The 13,348-nt window shown below is 46.2% G+C and overlaps 1 protein-coding gene across 1 annotated transcript in view; it reads left to right on the top strand.

Annotated features, from left to right (window-relative positions):
- The window catches only part of GRIK4 (glutamate ionotropic receptor kainate type subunit 4), a gene marked incomplete at its 5' end in the record, with an annotated part of 314,312 nt that overhangs the window by 270,327 nt on the left and 30,637 nt on the right, over positions 1-13,348 (top strand). The window contains one exon of the mRNA XM_081241422.1: positions 12,517-12,626. Coding sequence (XP_081097548.1) covers positions 12,517-12,626 — 110 coding nt within the window. The remainder of the gene's footprint in view (positions 1-12,516; positions 12,627-13,348) is intronic.

Genomic DNA, 13,348 nt, shown 5'->3' with positions numbered 1-13,348 from the left:
CCTTGGTTCGTAGTGTGTTGGTGATCGGCCCCATGAGTCACTCTGCTTCCTCCTAGGGGGTGGGTCCCCAGCCCAGATAAGTCACCCCGGACTTCTCAAGGCCTTCAGCAACTTTCAGGTCCACCTCTGTTCACTTTGCGCATTGCATCTGGTGAGGCAATGCAGACTCCCTCCCTTGATTATCTGTACTGGGGAATGGAGAGCGGATAATGTAATGTCACTTATACCTGGCCTGTGCCCTCCTCTGCATTCCTTACCAAAAAAGACTTCTCTGGTTAGGTGGCTAGAGTCAGTATAAAAATGAGTTTGAGAAAGCTCCCCCATGGGCACCAGAGGATGGACGTGATGTCAAAGTTACTGGCTGGTGGGGCGAGCAAGTATACCCTCATCCAAACTGGCTCTAAGTGCACAGCTACTCTATGGATTTCCCCTATGGTCCAGTCACTTTAGGTGTCCAAGGTCATGCCAACATGGTGTATTCCAACACCTGGTACCACAAGGCTGCCCAACAGGGAAGGACCCAAGAGCTCACCTCACATGCCTGCTGAGGAAGTGACCCTCCAGCTTCTGATCTCAGCCTTGGAGAAAGGGGATTATCTGTATTTGCAGCCTCAGCCTGGCAGCTGCCAGGGCATCAGGAGCTGTGGCCCATTTCTGCAGGAGGAAGGTCTTCTTGTAGAGCCCACTCAGGCAGCTCCGAAGAGCCTGGTTCTGGGCTGGACCTCAGCGTCCATCATGACCCCTGCCCGACTTGGAAAAATAGGCCAAATCATCTGGAAGAAGAGACAGCCTCAAAAGCCCAAGCTCTCCAGGCTAAGACAGAAAGAAATGGGAGGTTTGGGTCCCAGTCAGTGCTGTGACGGATGTGTCTGTCTTGTGAAGGGAGATGTTGGTCCCTCCTCCTCTCCTTTCCATGAGGATAAGTCCCATTCACTGAGCGCCTCTCATGTGCCAGATACTCTTCAGGCCCCTGTGATGTGGGCTGTTGTTATGGATTGAATTGTGTCCCCTCCAAAGCTGTGTTGAAGTGTTAACCACCCCCAGCCCTGTGAATGTGACCTTATTTAGAAACAGTGTCCTTGCAGATAGAATCAAGTTAAGATGAGGTCATACTGGAATGGGGCAGGGCTAATCCAATGACTGATGTCGTTATAAAAAGTGGAAAATTTGGACATAGGCCTACAGGGGAGAAGACCTTGTGAATTTGGAGGCAGACTGGAGTGATGCATCTACAAGCCAAGAGACGCCACGGATTGCCAGCTGCCACCAGAAGCTCGAGGAAGACAAAGAAGGACCCTCCTGTAAAGCCTTCAGAGATAGCATGGTCCTTGACACCTTGATTTTGAACTTCTAGGCTCCAGAGCTGTGAGACGATACATTTCCCTTGTGTTAAGCCCCCCAGTCGGTGGTACCTTGTTATGGCAGCCCTAGTGAATGAGTACAGCCGACTTGTTCTTATTTTAGAAATGAGGAGACAGTGGCAATCAGTTCTAAAAACGTGGCCAAGCCCATGCACCACTTAATGTAAGAGCAGAGTTCAAACCCAGGATGGTGTGGTGAGAGCCTGTGCTCTCTCTGTGACACCAGGCTGCCACCTGCCTTGTGTGACCTGTGCATAACGTGTGAGTGAGGCTCTCTGTGCCCCTGTTCTCAGTTGGTCCTCGGGGCTGTTCTTTGAGCAAAGAAGGAAGATGTTATAATTCCCATCTTACACATGAGGAGACCAAGGTCACCTGTGGAGCTGGGCCTGGAATCCAGGTCTCCTGACTCTTGGGACAACGTTCTTGTCATCATTACATGTATTGGCACCCCCGAGGCAGCTTTCCAGCCAGTGCTGTTTCTTGAGCCTGCCCCACTGTGCCTCCCCACCCAACTGACCCTTGAGGGAGGATCCAAAAGAAATGGAGACACACAGCCTTTCTGCTGTGGTCAGACCACATGACAAGGCTCTGGCCTTGATTTCTTGATTAAGGCCAAGGGCACTAGAGCTCCACTCGTGACCCGATGGGCCAAGAGGAACCACATGGGTGAAGGCACGTCATCCCAAGTGTTTCCACCACCTGGGAACATCTGTTGCTAGGCTACCGTCACCACCCAGGACACGATTGTCCTGAATATCAACTCTGGCCAGAACCAAACTCCAATTCTCCTGATCCTCTGGAGAATCTTAATTGGATTATTGGCCAGATGTTTCCTACCACGTGCAAACCTATAACTGTATGAGCTCCCCTGCATTAGTTCTGGGATGTGAAGTTTTATGTGTCAGCTCAGCGAGGCCCTAATGCCCAGATGTTTGGTCAACCCCAGTCTAGATGATACTGTGAGGGTATTTTGTAGGTGCAATTAGCATCTACAATCAGCTGATGTTAAGGAAAGGAGATGACCCTTGATAATATGGGTGGTCCTCGTCCAATCAGTTAAAAGGCCTTGAGAACAAAAATGGGTTTCCCAAAGCAAAAGGGATTCTGTATGAAGACTATCACATAGAAATCTTGTCTGAGTTTCCTGCCCTACAGATTTGGGACCTACCAGCTCCTACAGTCACGTGAGCCAATTCCTTGAAATAGCTCTCTTTACACACACACACACACACACACACACACACACACACGCACACACACAGACCCCCTCCTGGTTCTCTCTCTCTCTGGAGAACCTAACCCACACAGCTCCCCTCTCTGGTCAGCATTCCTCCCCTCTCCCCACCTCCTTACTGAGACACTAGTGTGCCACACAGCTGCTCAGATCTGATTTCTAACAGGGGGCCAAGCTGAGTAAAAACTGAGTGCTGACGTGAACAGCTCACACTAAGCAGAACTGAGAGTTTATGCATTTATTCATCAAATATTTATTGAGTGCATTCTGTGTGTGAGGCAGAATGCTTAGAAAGTACCAAAGAGTGAGCTGGGGAGAGAACGATCCTGAATCGATTAAATCAGGGGAGATCCAGTGAGAACAAGTCTGAGATGAACTTCACAGAATCTGAAACAAAAGAGGCATCAGCAGGAACAGTGAATACCAAAGGGTAGCCCGGCAGGGTTCACCATAAGCGCCAAAATCTAAAACTACACAGAGAAGCTCTCTCTGATACAATAGTGTTAAGTTGATGAAATTGAAGTTGAATGCTGGATGTTTATTATTTTGTGAATTTTCTCTGATTGATAGTTCTCTGTGAGCAAAAATATGGTTCATTTAATTTCATTTATAATCTATAATGACCTAGAATCTCTTAGCTCTATGTCTGAGGTCACCTGAGTCAGGAGTGATTCTTACTGAAAAGTGAGCGTCTGGTGATAATCAAACCTGTGTGCAAAAGTAAAAATAATTAAAACAAAGTATAAATGACTAGTTAGAAATTCTTCAAAACCTTCCAAGATAACAAGTGGTGGCAGGTATATTTCTGAAACCTAAAGATAACCAGAAATAATTTGTGAATTTCCAGCAATCTCAGACTATCTAGGTTCTTTCATGAATGTGGATCATCACAAGTTGATTATGGGATATTTCCCTTCCTCCCAACCTTGGGGCATAATCTGTTTTTGCCCAGGCATGTCCAGGGCCAAAATCAGAAGAATGTTTTGCTCTTTTGACCTCTACTCCCTGCCACTCAGAGGCTGACTAAGGATCCTGGCCTTGGCATTTGTTACTGTAGATCCCTCTCGCTTATTAAAACTCTCTCTGTTCCTAGCATCCAAGTCACCATTTTCGCCCGCTGTTCCTCCTGCCTCTCTGATTATTGTCTCTTCCACCGTTTCTGTTGCTTCCTCTCTCTCTCTCTCTCTCTCTCTCTCTGTCTCTGTTTGCCTCTTAAATGTCCGTGGCCCTTTTCTATTCTCACTCTCCCAATTCTCTGCCTAGATAATCTCACCCTTTCCCCCATCTATAAATCTAACACTGACTGCTCCCCTAAATGCCAGAAACATATTTTAAACACATTACTAAGATGTCCCCACCTGGATATCTCAGAGGCACCTCAAAAACAGTGACACGAACTTCATTCGGTATAGTCCTCCCTGCCCTCCTCTGCCCCATCTCAGGTGACGCCATCTCCACCCAGCCACCTGAGCTGTCCATCACTTCTCTTTCCTCACATGGTCAGTTGGTCCACTCACATCCTAAATAGTCCTCCGATATACTCTCTGTCTCCACTTAACCTGCCTTGGTTCAGGCTCTCCTCATCTCTAACCTCAGCTGCTGCCATTCCGGTGGCCCATATCCTCCTTGAGGGCTGGTGTTTCTTATCCGTTACTGTATCCCCATCAAAGGGCCACTGTTATTGTAAGCATTCACCAAGAAACAGTAGAGTGAAAATCATGGACTCTGGAGCCAGACTGCCTGGGTTTATTCCCAGATCTGACACTCACTGGCTGCAGGGCACATGTGTCTCAGCTTATTCATCTGTAAAAATGGGTTGCCATGCACATTGAATGAGGATACATATGTAACGCACTTATAACAGCGCCTGACATGTGCACAATAAAGCGTTAGTTATTACATTTTTTATTGAAGTATAGTCGGTTTATAACGTTTCAGGTGTACAGCGAAGTGATTCAATTATATACGTAATTGAATATAGTTGAGATGTTGAATATAGTTCCTTGTGCTATACAGTAGGTCTTTTTTATTTATCTATTTTTATATAGTAGTGTGTATCTATTAATCCCAAATTCCCAATTTATCCCTTCCCCCAGTTATTACAGTTCATAAATGTATGTGAACTTCTCTCCACTACCATCTATCCTCAGTCCATCCTGCAGCCTGAGAGTTGTTTAATTTTATTTATTTATTTATATTTTTTTCACAAATGTAATCATATCAGCTTCTGACTTAAAATCATTCACTGGCTGCACATCACTTACGAGAAAAAGCCCAACCTTCTTAGCATGGAGAATAAAAGCCGACCTCCCCTGTTCCACTTCCATCTCTTTGCCGCAGGCACCTTCATCCTGTACTGCTCACTCCTTTTCCCATCATGTCAGCCTCTTACTGTCTTCTTATCTAGATTCATGCTCATCTTCTTGTCTCTCAACTGTCCAACAAGGTCTTCCCTAACCTTTAATACCCAGCTCAAATGACACTTGTCAGATGTGACTCCCCTAGATGGAGCTGATTGCTTCTTTCTCTGAGCTGCTGCCCTCTGCCTGTACCTCTATAACAACATTTATATGCTGTGTTATATTACTCTTTGTTGATTTCTCTCTCCCTAAGTAGATCCTAGTGGGAGATACACTGGGGAGAAGGTACCCTCTTGCCAGACCATACATTTTTTTAAATTGAAGTATAGTTGATTTACAATGTGTTAGTTTCTGGTGTACAGCAAAGTGATCCAGTTATGCATATGTACATATATATTCTTTTTCATATTCTTTTCCATTATGGTTTATTACAGGATACTGATATAGTTCCCTGTGCTATACAATAGGACTTCGTTGTTGATCGATTCTATATATAATAGTTTGCATCTGCTAATCCCAAACTCCCAATCCAACCCTCCCCCCACCCCCCCTCCCCTTGGCAACCAGAAGTCTGTTCTCTATGTCTGTGAGTCTGTCTCTGTTTTGTCGATAAGTCCATTTGCGTCACATTTTAGATTCCACATATAAGTGATATTGTATGGTATTAGACCATAAATTTTTATGATATGATTTTTGGTATGGAAAATGTCTCATCCTAAACATGCGATATTTACTTGATAAGTACAGAGGGAAGAAAGGAAGGTAGGAGGGAGGGAGGGACCTGTGATTCTGCAGGCAGTGACCACCACTTCCCTTGGTGGCTCACGGTCGAGCAGCAGTGACCCCCAGGAGCCTGGCTTCTGCCAGGAGGCCCAGCATTCCAGGCAGCAGGATGAGTGACCCAAATAGATTCCTTTTTACTTTCTGGCCTTCACCCTATTGGCCTTGAGAACAAAAAGTGAGGGGAGGCAGATGTTGCGGCAGCTCAGACCCATCTTGTGCTCAGGCCTGGTCATGGCGGCCACCTAAACCCACAGCTCCCTCCCTCCCTGATGCCTGCACATACCACAGACAGCATACCACTGACCTGAGAAGGCATGGGAACCCCTGGCTGGGGCCAGATGAGCTTCCAGGCCATACATGGAGGATTCAGCCTTTAGAATCTGGGGTGTCCCCTGGTACTGCAAAGATAGGAGTCAAACGACTGGACATCTGAAGTTCAAGAGTCTCTTGATTTCCTTGACATATTAGCTCATTTCTTTTTATTGAGAAGTTCAGTATTTAGCATAGCAGTGTAACCCCAAGGACATTTTGCAGTTCAGGGTTTTATAGAATTGATGCATTTTGCAGTCCAGAGTTCTATAGAATTGATGCATACTGTAAGTTCCCAAATACCTGTGAATGGAAGAGGAAAGAGCATAGAAAAACAAGACCATTCACATTTGATGTTAGAGTATATCATGTAGTTTTCTCTCTCTCTCTTTTTTTCTGCAGCAGCAACTTCCCTAATGATGCTTTGCTCAGATTAATATTAAAGTAAGTTTGTATGCCTCAAGCACACACTGAGTGCTGAAGCAAAGCCTCATCAGAGCGTGCCAGAAACCAACCTGGGATTTGACATTGGCACATAGAGCCCCCAAATGGATAATCAAGTTTAAAATATTCAGTGTCAATATATTCAAGGAGGTTGGGTGTATGTCCAGTATATTTGTATGTTGACTAACATCATCTGGCACCTCTTTATTCATGAAGCACTTTCACATACAGTCTCTGGTTTAGTACAGCAACCCCCCGAGGCAGGTAGTAGGATTCCCATTTTGCACAGAAGGATTCTGAGGCCAGTCGTGGCTAGTGGTGCAGTGGAAAGAGGAAAGAGAGTGCAATGGTGGGGTGGCATGGAACCCAGGTTTTCGATCTCCAAGTCCACATATTTCCAATTATCTATCTTTATGGTACAGTAGGTATATTTCTCTGTGTCAAGGTCATGGGTTAGGAGATCTTTCAAGATCCCTTCTAATCAGAGGATACTATCTATGATCCCATATAGTGTCCTAAGCCAGCCAGAACATCTAAGGCTCCCTTGAAAATGTGAGTTTACTATTTTCCCCTCCAATGTCCTGCTCCACCTTTGAACAGCAAATGTGAAAGTTTCACACTGTTCTTTTTCTCTTCTTAACTCTTGGCTAGAGTCTTCTCTCTAAACAAAAGTAAAAAAAAAAAAAAAAAAAGGAAAGAAAAGAAAAACACAAAGCAGACAGTGATTAAAAAGTGAACAAGAAATAAATGTCAACATTAAATTAATGCCTGACATTTTTGCTGGATGTATTAGTTGTTTTTCAAGAAGGTCTGTTTCATCTCAGAAAGACTGTCTAGGAAAATGGAGAACAAAGCTAAGTAAACCAGTGAATCATTTCTAATACTGCTTAATACTCTGTTATAAGAAAACAGAAAATGAATAAAGTTCTATTCCTTAAAGCTAAGTCACATGATAGCCCATATAATGGAAATCTGGTTCCCTGAATGTACAGTCATGTTAATATTGGTTATTTATTGAGTGCTCCTCTCTCAAGAAGTGCAAGGATTTTATCAACATTACTTTAGTAGTTCTCACATCCCCCCCGCCCCGCTTCATGTTGATCATGGTGTCCCATTTTCTGGAAGAAGAAAACAGCACCAGAGAAGCTGAGTGGCTCACCTAGGATCACTCAGCAAGTCAAGGTCAGGGCCAGGTTTAGAACTTAGGTCTTCTCATGCCAGATTTCCAATCAGCAAAGTGAAAATAGATATGCCAGCATCTGGGTTATATAGGCAACAAACCCATCTGGGTGTTTTAAGTGAAGAGGCATGAATTACTTACTTCTTTTTTACTCTTGGAGTCAGATGTGAGAAGTGCGTGCTAAACCAAAATATCATCAAGACAATCCACTGCAGACACACAGAGGGAGGTTATCCATGGGTTCCTGGCACTTTCTTTAGCCCTAAAGAGTGTTTTATTGACTATTGATGACAATTGGGAGTGGGAAGAAACCTCTCTATGAATGGCCATTTAGTTCTAAAGACTGGCTGTGCTGGAGAGGGAGCGGATTCAGGGAAGGAAGAAAGTTGATAGCACTTGTTTGTGTGTAGGAAATGGTGATGAGGGTACACAGACCTGACATAGACACAGGAGAACCTGTGCACATCTGAGCCACTCTGTCTTGACTTTTTGGGGAAGGCTGAGGTGGAACTGAATTCCAAAGATTGCAATCACTGGCTTCTAAGGGCCAGCCTTCCAGAAGAGAGGCTGGTATTACCCTAATCGCTTCCCTGGAGAGTCCTGGGGGAACCCTCATGATTCATGTATTATAACCCATAGAAACTCTAGGAGTTATGGAAAGCGACTGTGGCCAGATGGCATTCTCCCTCCAAGCATCTTTAGCATGTGCTCCTATAGGACAGAAAATAGTATTTCTTGTCCATTGAGGGAGAATCAGTATAAAAGGAAGTTCCCTCTTTTGTCATATACCATCTCCCTGCACCCCCTTCACTCATGGCTACCATTAGACAGAGGGGAGCAAATACTTATATAGCACTTACTGTGTGTTAAAACAACCCATGAGGTAGGTTTTATTACTAACCCCATGTTACAAAAGAGGAAATGGAGACCCAGAGAGGTTAAGTAACTTGCACAGGGACACATAATTGTACGTGGTACAGCCAGGATTCAATCCTGGGCAGGCTGACTCCAGAGTCTGTGTTTTAATTCACTACCTGCCCTGCATTACCTGGCTCTGGTGTCCTTATGCATTTGGCTCCAGACTCTGGGAAAGCCATTACTTCCTTACTATAATGTCATTTCTTCTAGTACATAGAGAATGAAGTATCAGTGAGTTCACAGATTTTCTTTATGGATAACAGGAATTTTCAACAGGCAAGGGGAGATCAGTACCACTTCATAGCTCCATGGACGGGTCCACTGCTAACATTCAAAGGGCCTCACCATGCAGGGATTTTGATCATTTGGTGACCAGCCCAGTCTCTTTCACCATCAGATGGCATCAGTGATGCTATCTCTGACGTGGTCAGTCTGAAGCACAGTACAAAAGTGAAGGAACCAGTTTTCATTTTGGTGCCATCTAATTTTCCACTCCATCTGCAGGACTTGATCTGTCATAGACATTTGGGGCATAGACTATATATAACCAGTTATCTACCTTCAAAGTGGTTGTATTTGCCAGAAGGAACCAGCCCAACTTGTAGTCAACAGAGACATGTATAAATCAATACAAATGCCTATAAATGCAACAGAGTCACCATAAATGATGATGGGTATAAATAAATGATGTTTAGAGTACTTTAAGGGGGTGAGATTGAGTAGGTTGGGATTCTGTTGGTATTGGGAAGAAGGCATGGGATTAATTAAGGAGTTTATTGGAGCAAATTGCAAAGATAAAAAGGAGAGGGAGACGTGGTACAGCTGCCATTTGAAAGAAGGAGAGCACGGCATCCCTATGGCACAGCTTGACGAATGATCACCAGAGAAATTGAATCCAGGCACTTAATCTCCGTGGGTCGCAGTTCTTCCATCTGTCAATATGGAGAACTGGGTACTGAAATCAAAAGAACAGAGTGAAGCATTTTGAGTTCTTCAGAAGAAAAGCACCACCATCATATATCCTTTGGGTTAAGGAAAATCTCTCACTAGGAAGAAATGCCTGTGGCATGTGACACCTGATTGGCCCCAAGCACCAGTACTCAGATGTCTTTGGGGAAGGAAGCAATCAAAAGCATCTGCATAGAAAAAAAAAAAAAAAAAAAGTAGGTGTTCAGAGCCTTACAAGTAACATACTTCTCTTTGGCATCATAACAACAGCTTGGGCTCAGCCCAAGCCTAGACTATGCGAGGCCAGACCCAAATCTCAAATGACTGCCCGTTCCTTGCTCTTCTGGTTGGCGTCAGTCAATCACAAGTGGAATCAGATGTTGCCTTGCCAACGTGACTGATAGGTTTCCCATGGAGCTCTGTTTATGTCTTGATCCTTGTTTGTGTGATGTTCTATGTTTTATAACTCGAGTCTCCAGGAGTTTTTCCCATGGCTGTGCATCATTCCTTATCACCCATAACCAAATATGGCAGCTTTAAATAGTGCTGTCATTTTCCTCAATTTCACTCATTGTGATATAATCAGGTATAGATTTCTGACATTGAGCATCTAATGGGGTTTCAGATTCAGAAAGCTACAATGAAAGATTTTTTTCTCTTGGATATCTCTCAACTGGGAGACACAGAGTGAAATAGTCATAAGCCACAGGCGTAGAATTCATGTACGTTTGCCCAGAGAAGCTCTGGGGGATAAGAAGGACCCCAGGAGTGGCCCGTGCTAGTGATTTCTGCTGCAGAAGGTGTATACGCATCATGAGTGCCTTCTGGACTCACTCTGTGTCTTCCTTTGTCTGCCACTGGCTCTTAGGATGAAGACAAAGACATGGTTAGCCCATGATGGACACAAGAATGACTAACGGGGGACTCTCATTCTGTTGCTCTTGAGTCCTTCTTCCTGTTAGAGAATTTACATAGTGATAGGACCAGACATACTTAAGGGGCCTACTCCCCATTTCTCTCCTGTTCCCTTGCTTACTGGGCTTTGTCCCTCAAGTTGTTTTATTTTCCCAGTCAATCACCTGAGTGTTCTGTGCAGCTCAAGCATGAACGCACATGAGACAGAGTACTTGCAATTGGTATCAAAGGGCAGTTCCCTGGTCTCAGCCTTATTGGGAGAGAAAGCCAGTTTCAGACAGACCACCCAAGGGGTCACTGTCACACTGATGATGGGCCCAAGAACAGGTCCCCCCATTGGCAGAGGATAAGCTTTGACTTCTTCACTCTGTACCCTCCGGACTGTGTCCCCAAATGGGAGTGTAAAAACTGTACTCCCAAGTGCTTTGGGAATTTGCCTACTGGCTTTCTGGGAAGGGATGGAAAACCCACCAGAAGAGAAGTCAAAAATCACCCACGACTGGAGCTGTTCGAATACAAGGGGACCATGCAGCGTTGTCTCCCCCGCTCCTTAGATGCTGCATTGGGAGAGCTATTGTTACCTAGAGTTTCTCAGCATGGGCTCCATGGTCTGGCTGTCCTTGGATAACGAAAGCCCAGAAAGCTGGTTGAGATCAGTACTGGCATAGGCAGCTGCCCTTTGTGTTTCTGGGGACCCCAGTGTAAAAGGGACACACCTTGTTATTGACAGTAGGCTGTGCCGTGACTCATATACTCTTGAGCTTGAAAGTTTACATGTTTGTAGAACCCCTGAGCTTAATACTGATTTTCTGCCCTATCCATGGACTTCCTAGATTCCTGGAATCATAAAATCATATCATTTTCAATTTAGAATGGTCTTTAGGGAGCATCTAGTCCAGTGGTTTCATAGTAGATGGAAGAAGTAAGACTGATGCAAGACCAAGGCAGCCGTGGGGAGCTGCAGAGAGGGGCCCTGTCTTGAGTGGGCAGCCGCCACTCAGCTCCAGCTGGTTGAGAATTAGGCCCAGTGTTGCCAGATCACCCATTTTTTAAGCCAGAAATCTGGATTTTTATGTGAAATCTCCCAATCATTTAATGTTGGCAATTAATCAAAATGGGTAAGCACTGCAGGTAAACAAACAAGTTGTCTGTGGGCTGCAGGTCACCAGGGTGTCACCTTTGATCTAGTCCAGCTCCAACGGAGGCTGAAGGGGGGTGTGCACTTGCCTGAGACCACACAGCTAAAGACTAGGACCAGGTTGTGGAACTCCTTCCTTCTCATTCTATCTCACTTTCCTACAGAAAAGGCCCTGGAGCTTGGTCCCCAGCTCTCTGTTCCTGGCTCCATCCTTTGGCTCCCATGACTCTAGTCAAGCATGTCCCTGTGCTGGGGACAAACATGTTTTCCCACAGCATCATGGTACAAGCCCTGGGCTTTGTGTCAGGAAGCGTGCATTTGAGTCCCAGCTCTTCCACTATATACCTTGGACACATCTCTCGAGTGCCCTGGGCTTTGATTTCTTCCCTAATACAATGAAAATAAGAATCTGGGCCTCACAGCGCCGGTTTGAGAAGGTCTCACTGTGGCTGAGATCACCCTGCAAACAAAAAAACCAAGGATGCCTGTCATATTAGCATCCTCACGAGAAAGAGGTGAGTGTCTGAGTGGGGGACTAGCGTTCCATCCACCACCGCAGACGTCAACAGTTCAAAAGTGCTTCAGAGCCCAAACCCACTGCCCCTGGAGGATGTGGGGACAGCACATAAGGGGTACTGAGGGCTGTTCTGCTTGCCCAGCACAGAGCCTCCTTCATCCTAGGAAGTAACGAGGTACCCCCGGCTGTTCTTTTGTTTCATCTGCTGAGATCAGGGCTGGGTAAGTGTTTCAGAGCAGCCCCCTCTACACCTACAGCCCTGTGTCATTTAAACCAATCACCCATAACCCAAGGCAATGCAATCTGGGGCCAGACGCAGGTCACCATCCCCTCTGCCCTGCCCTGCCCTGCCCAAGGGCCATGCTGACTGAATGTAGACAGTGAATCTTGTTTTTATTTCCATTTCCAGGGCCGCAGACCCGGCTATTTCTCCTTCCTGGACCCTTTTTCTCCTGGCGTCTGGCTCTTCATGCTTCTAGCCTATCTGGCCGTCAGCTGTGTCCTCTTCCTAGTGGCTCGGTACTCTCCTCGCCCCTTCCCTGTCCTCACACCGCCACCTCGTGTCCACCTCTGGGAACTGCATGGGAGGGGGTGGGGAGCCGGAGAAGGGTGGGTTAAGAAGCCCTTGGTGCCAAACCAGAGGGATGGGAGAGGGACTCTGGACCTGAACCACTCTGCCCAGCAGTTGACCTGGCATTGCCCATCCATCCGTCTTTGCCCACATCCCCTACCTTGCAGAAAGAACACAGGCGAGCTTGTCCAAATTGGCTTCTGCGCCCCTGCCTCTTACCCCTCTCGTTCTCCAGTCTCCAGCCCGCCTGCTTGTGTAGGAGCTTTGGGAGAGAAAGGAGGGGAGGAAGGTGGCAGGAAGATCACTCTGATTAAGTACCGAGGCTTTGGCAGCCCTGGCATCCGTCCTTGCCAGGATCTGCTACAAAGTGCTGAATGACAAGAAGCAGAGCCTGCAAATCTGGAATGGGGCACTGGAGGCCTCGGTGGCACAGGCGAGGGAGAAGGCCTCCTCTGCAGAGGGCCTGGCCCTTCCCCAGCCCGAGTCTGTCTGTGAAAACACAGCTGCCTTGTTGAATGGGGACTGTGGAGGGTGGCTGACAGTAGGGGAGCAGGACAGAGAGAAGCATTGGCAAGTGGTGCTGAGTTGAGACAAATGGTCCAGATCAGGGATTGGGGAGAGCCAGCACCCCTGCCCCCGCCCCCGGAAACCAGAGACTGTCCCTGGGCCT

The sequence above is a fragment of the Mesoplodon bidens genome, assembly GCF_964165515.1.
Source record: "Mesoplodon bidens genome assembly, chromosome: 7".
NCBI classification, from domain to species: domain Eukaryota; kingdom Metazoa; phylum Chordata; class Mammalia; order Artiodactyla; family Ziphiidae; genus Mesoplodon; species Mesoplodon bidens.
This window is presented reverse-complemented; position numbering and strand designations above follow the sequence as displayed.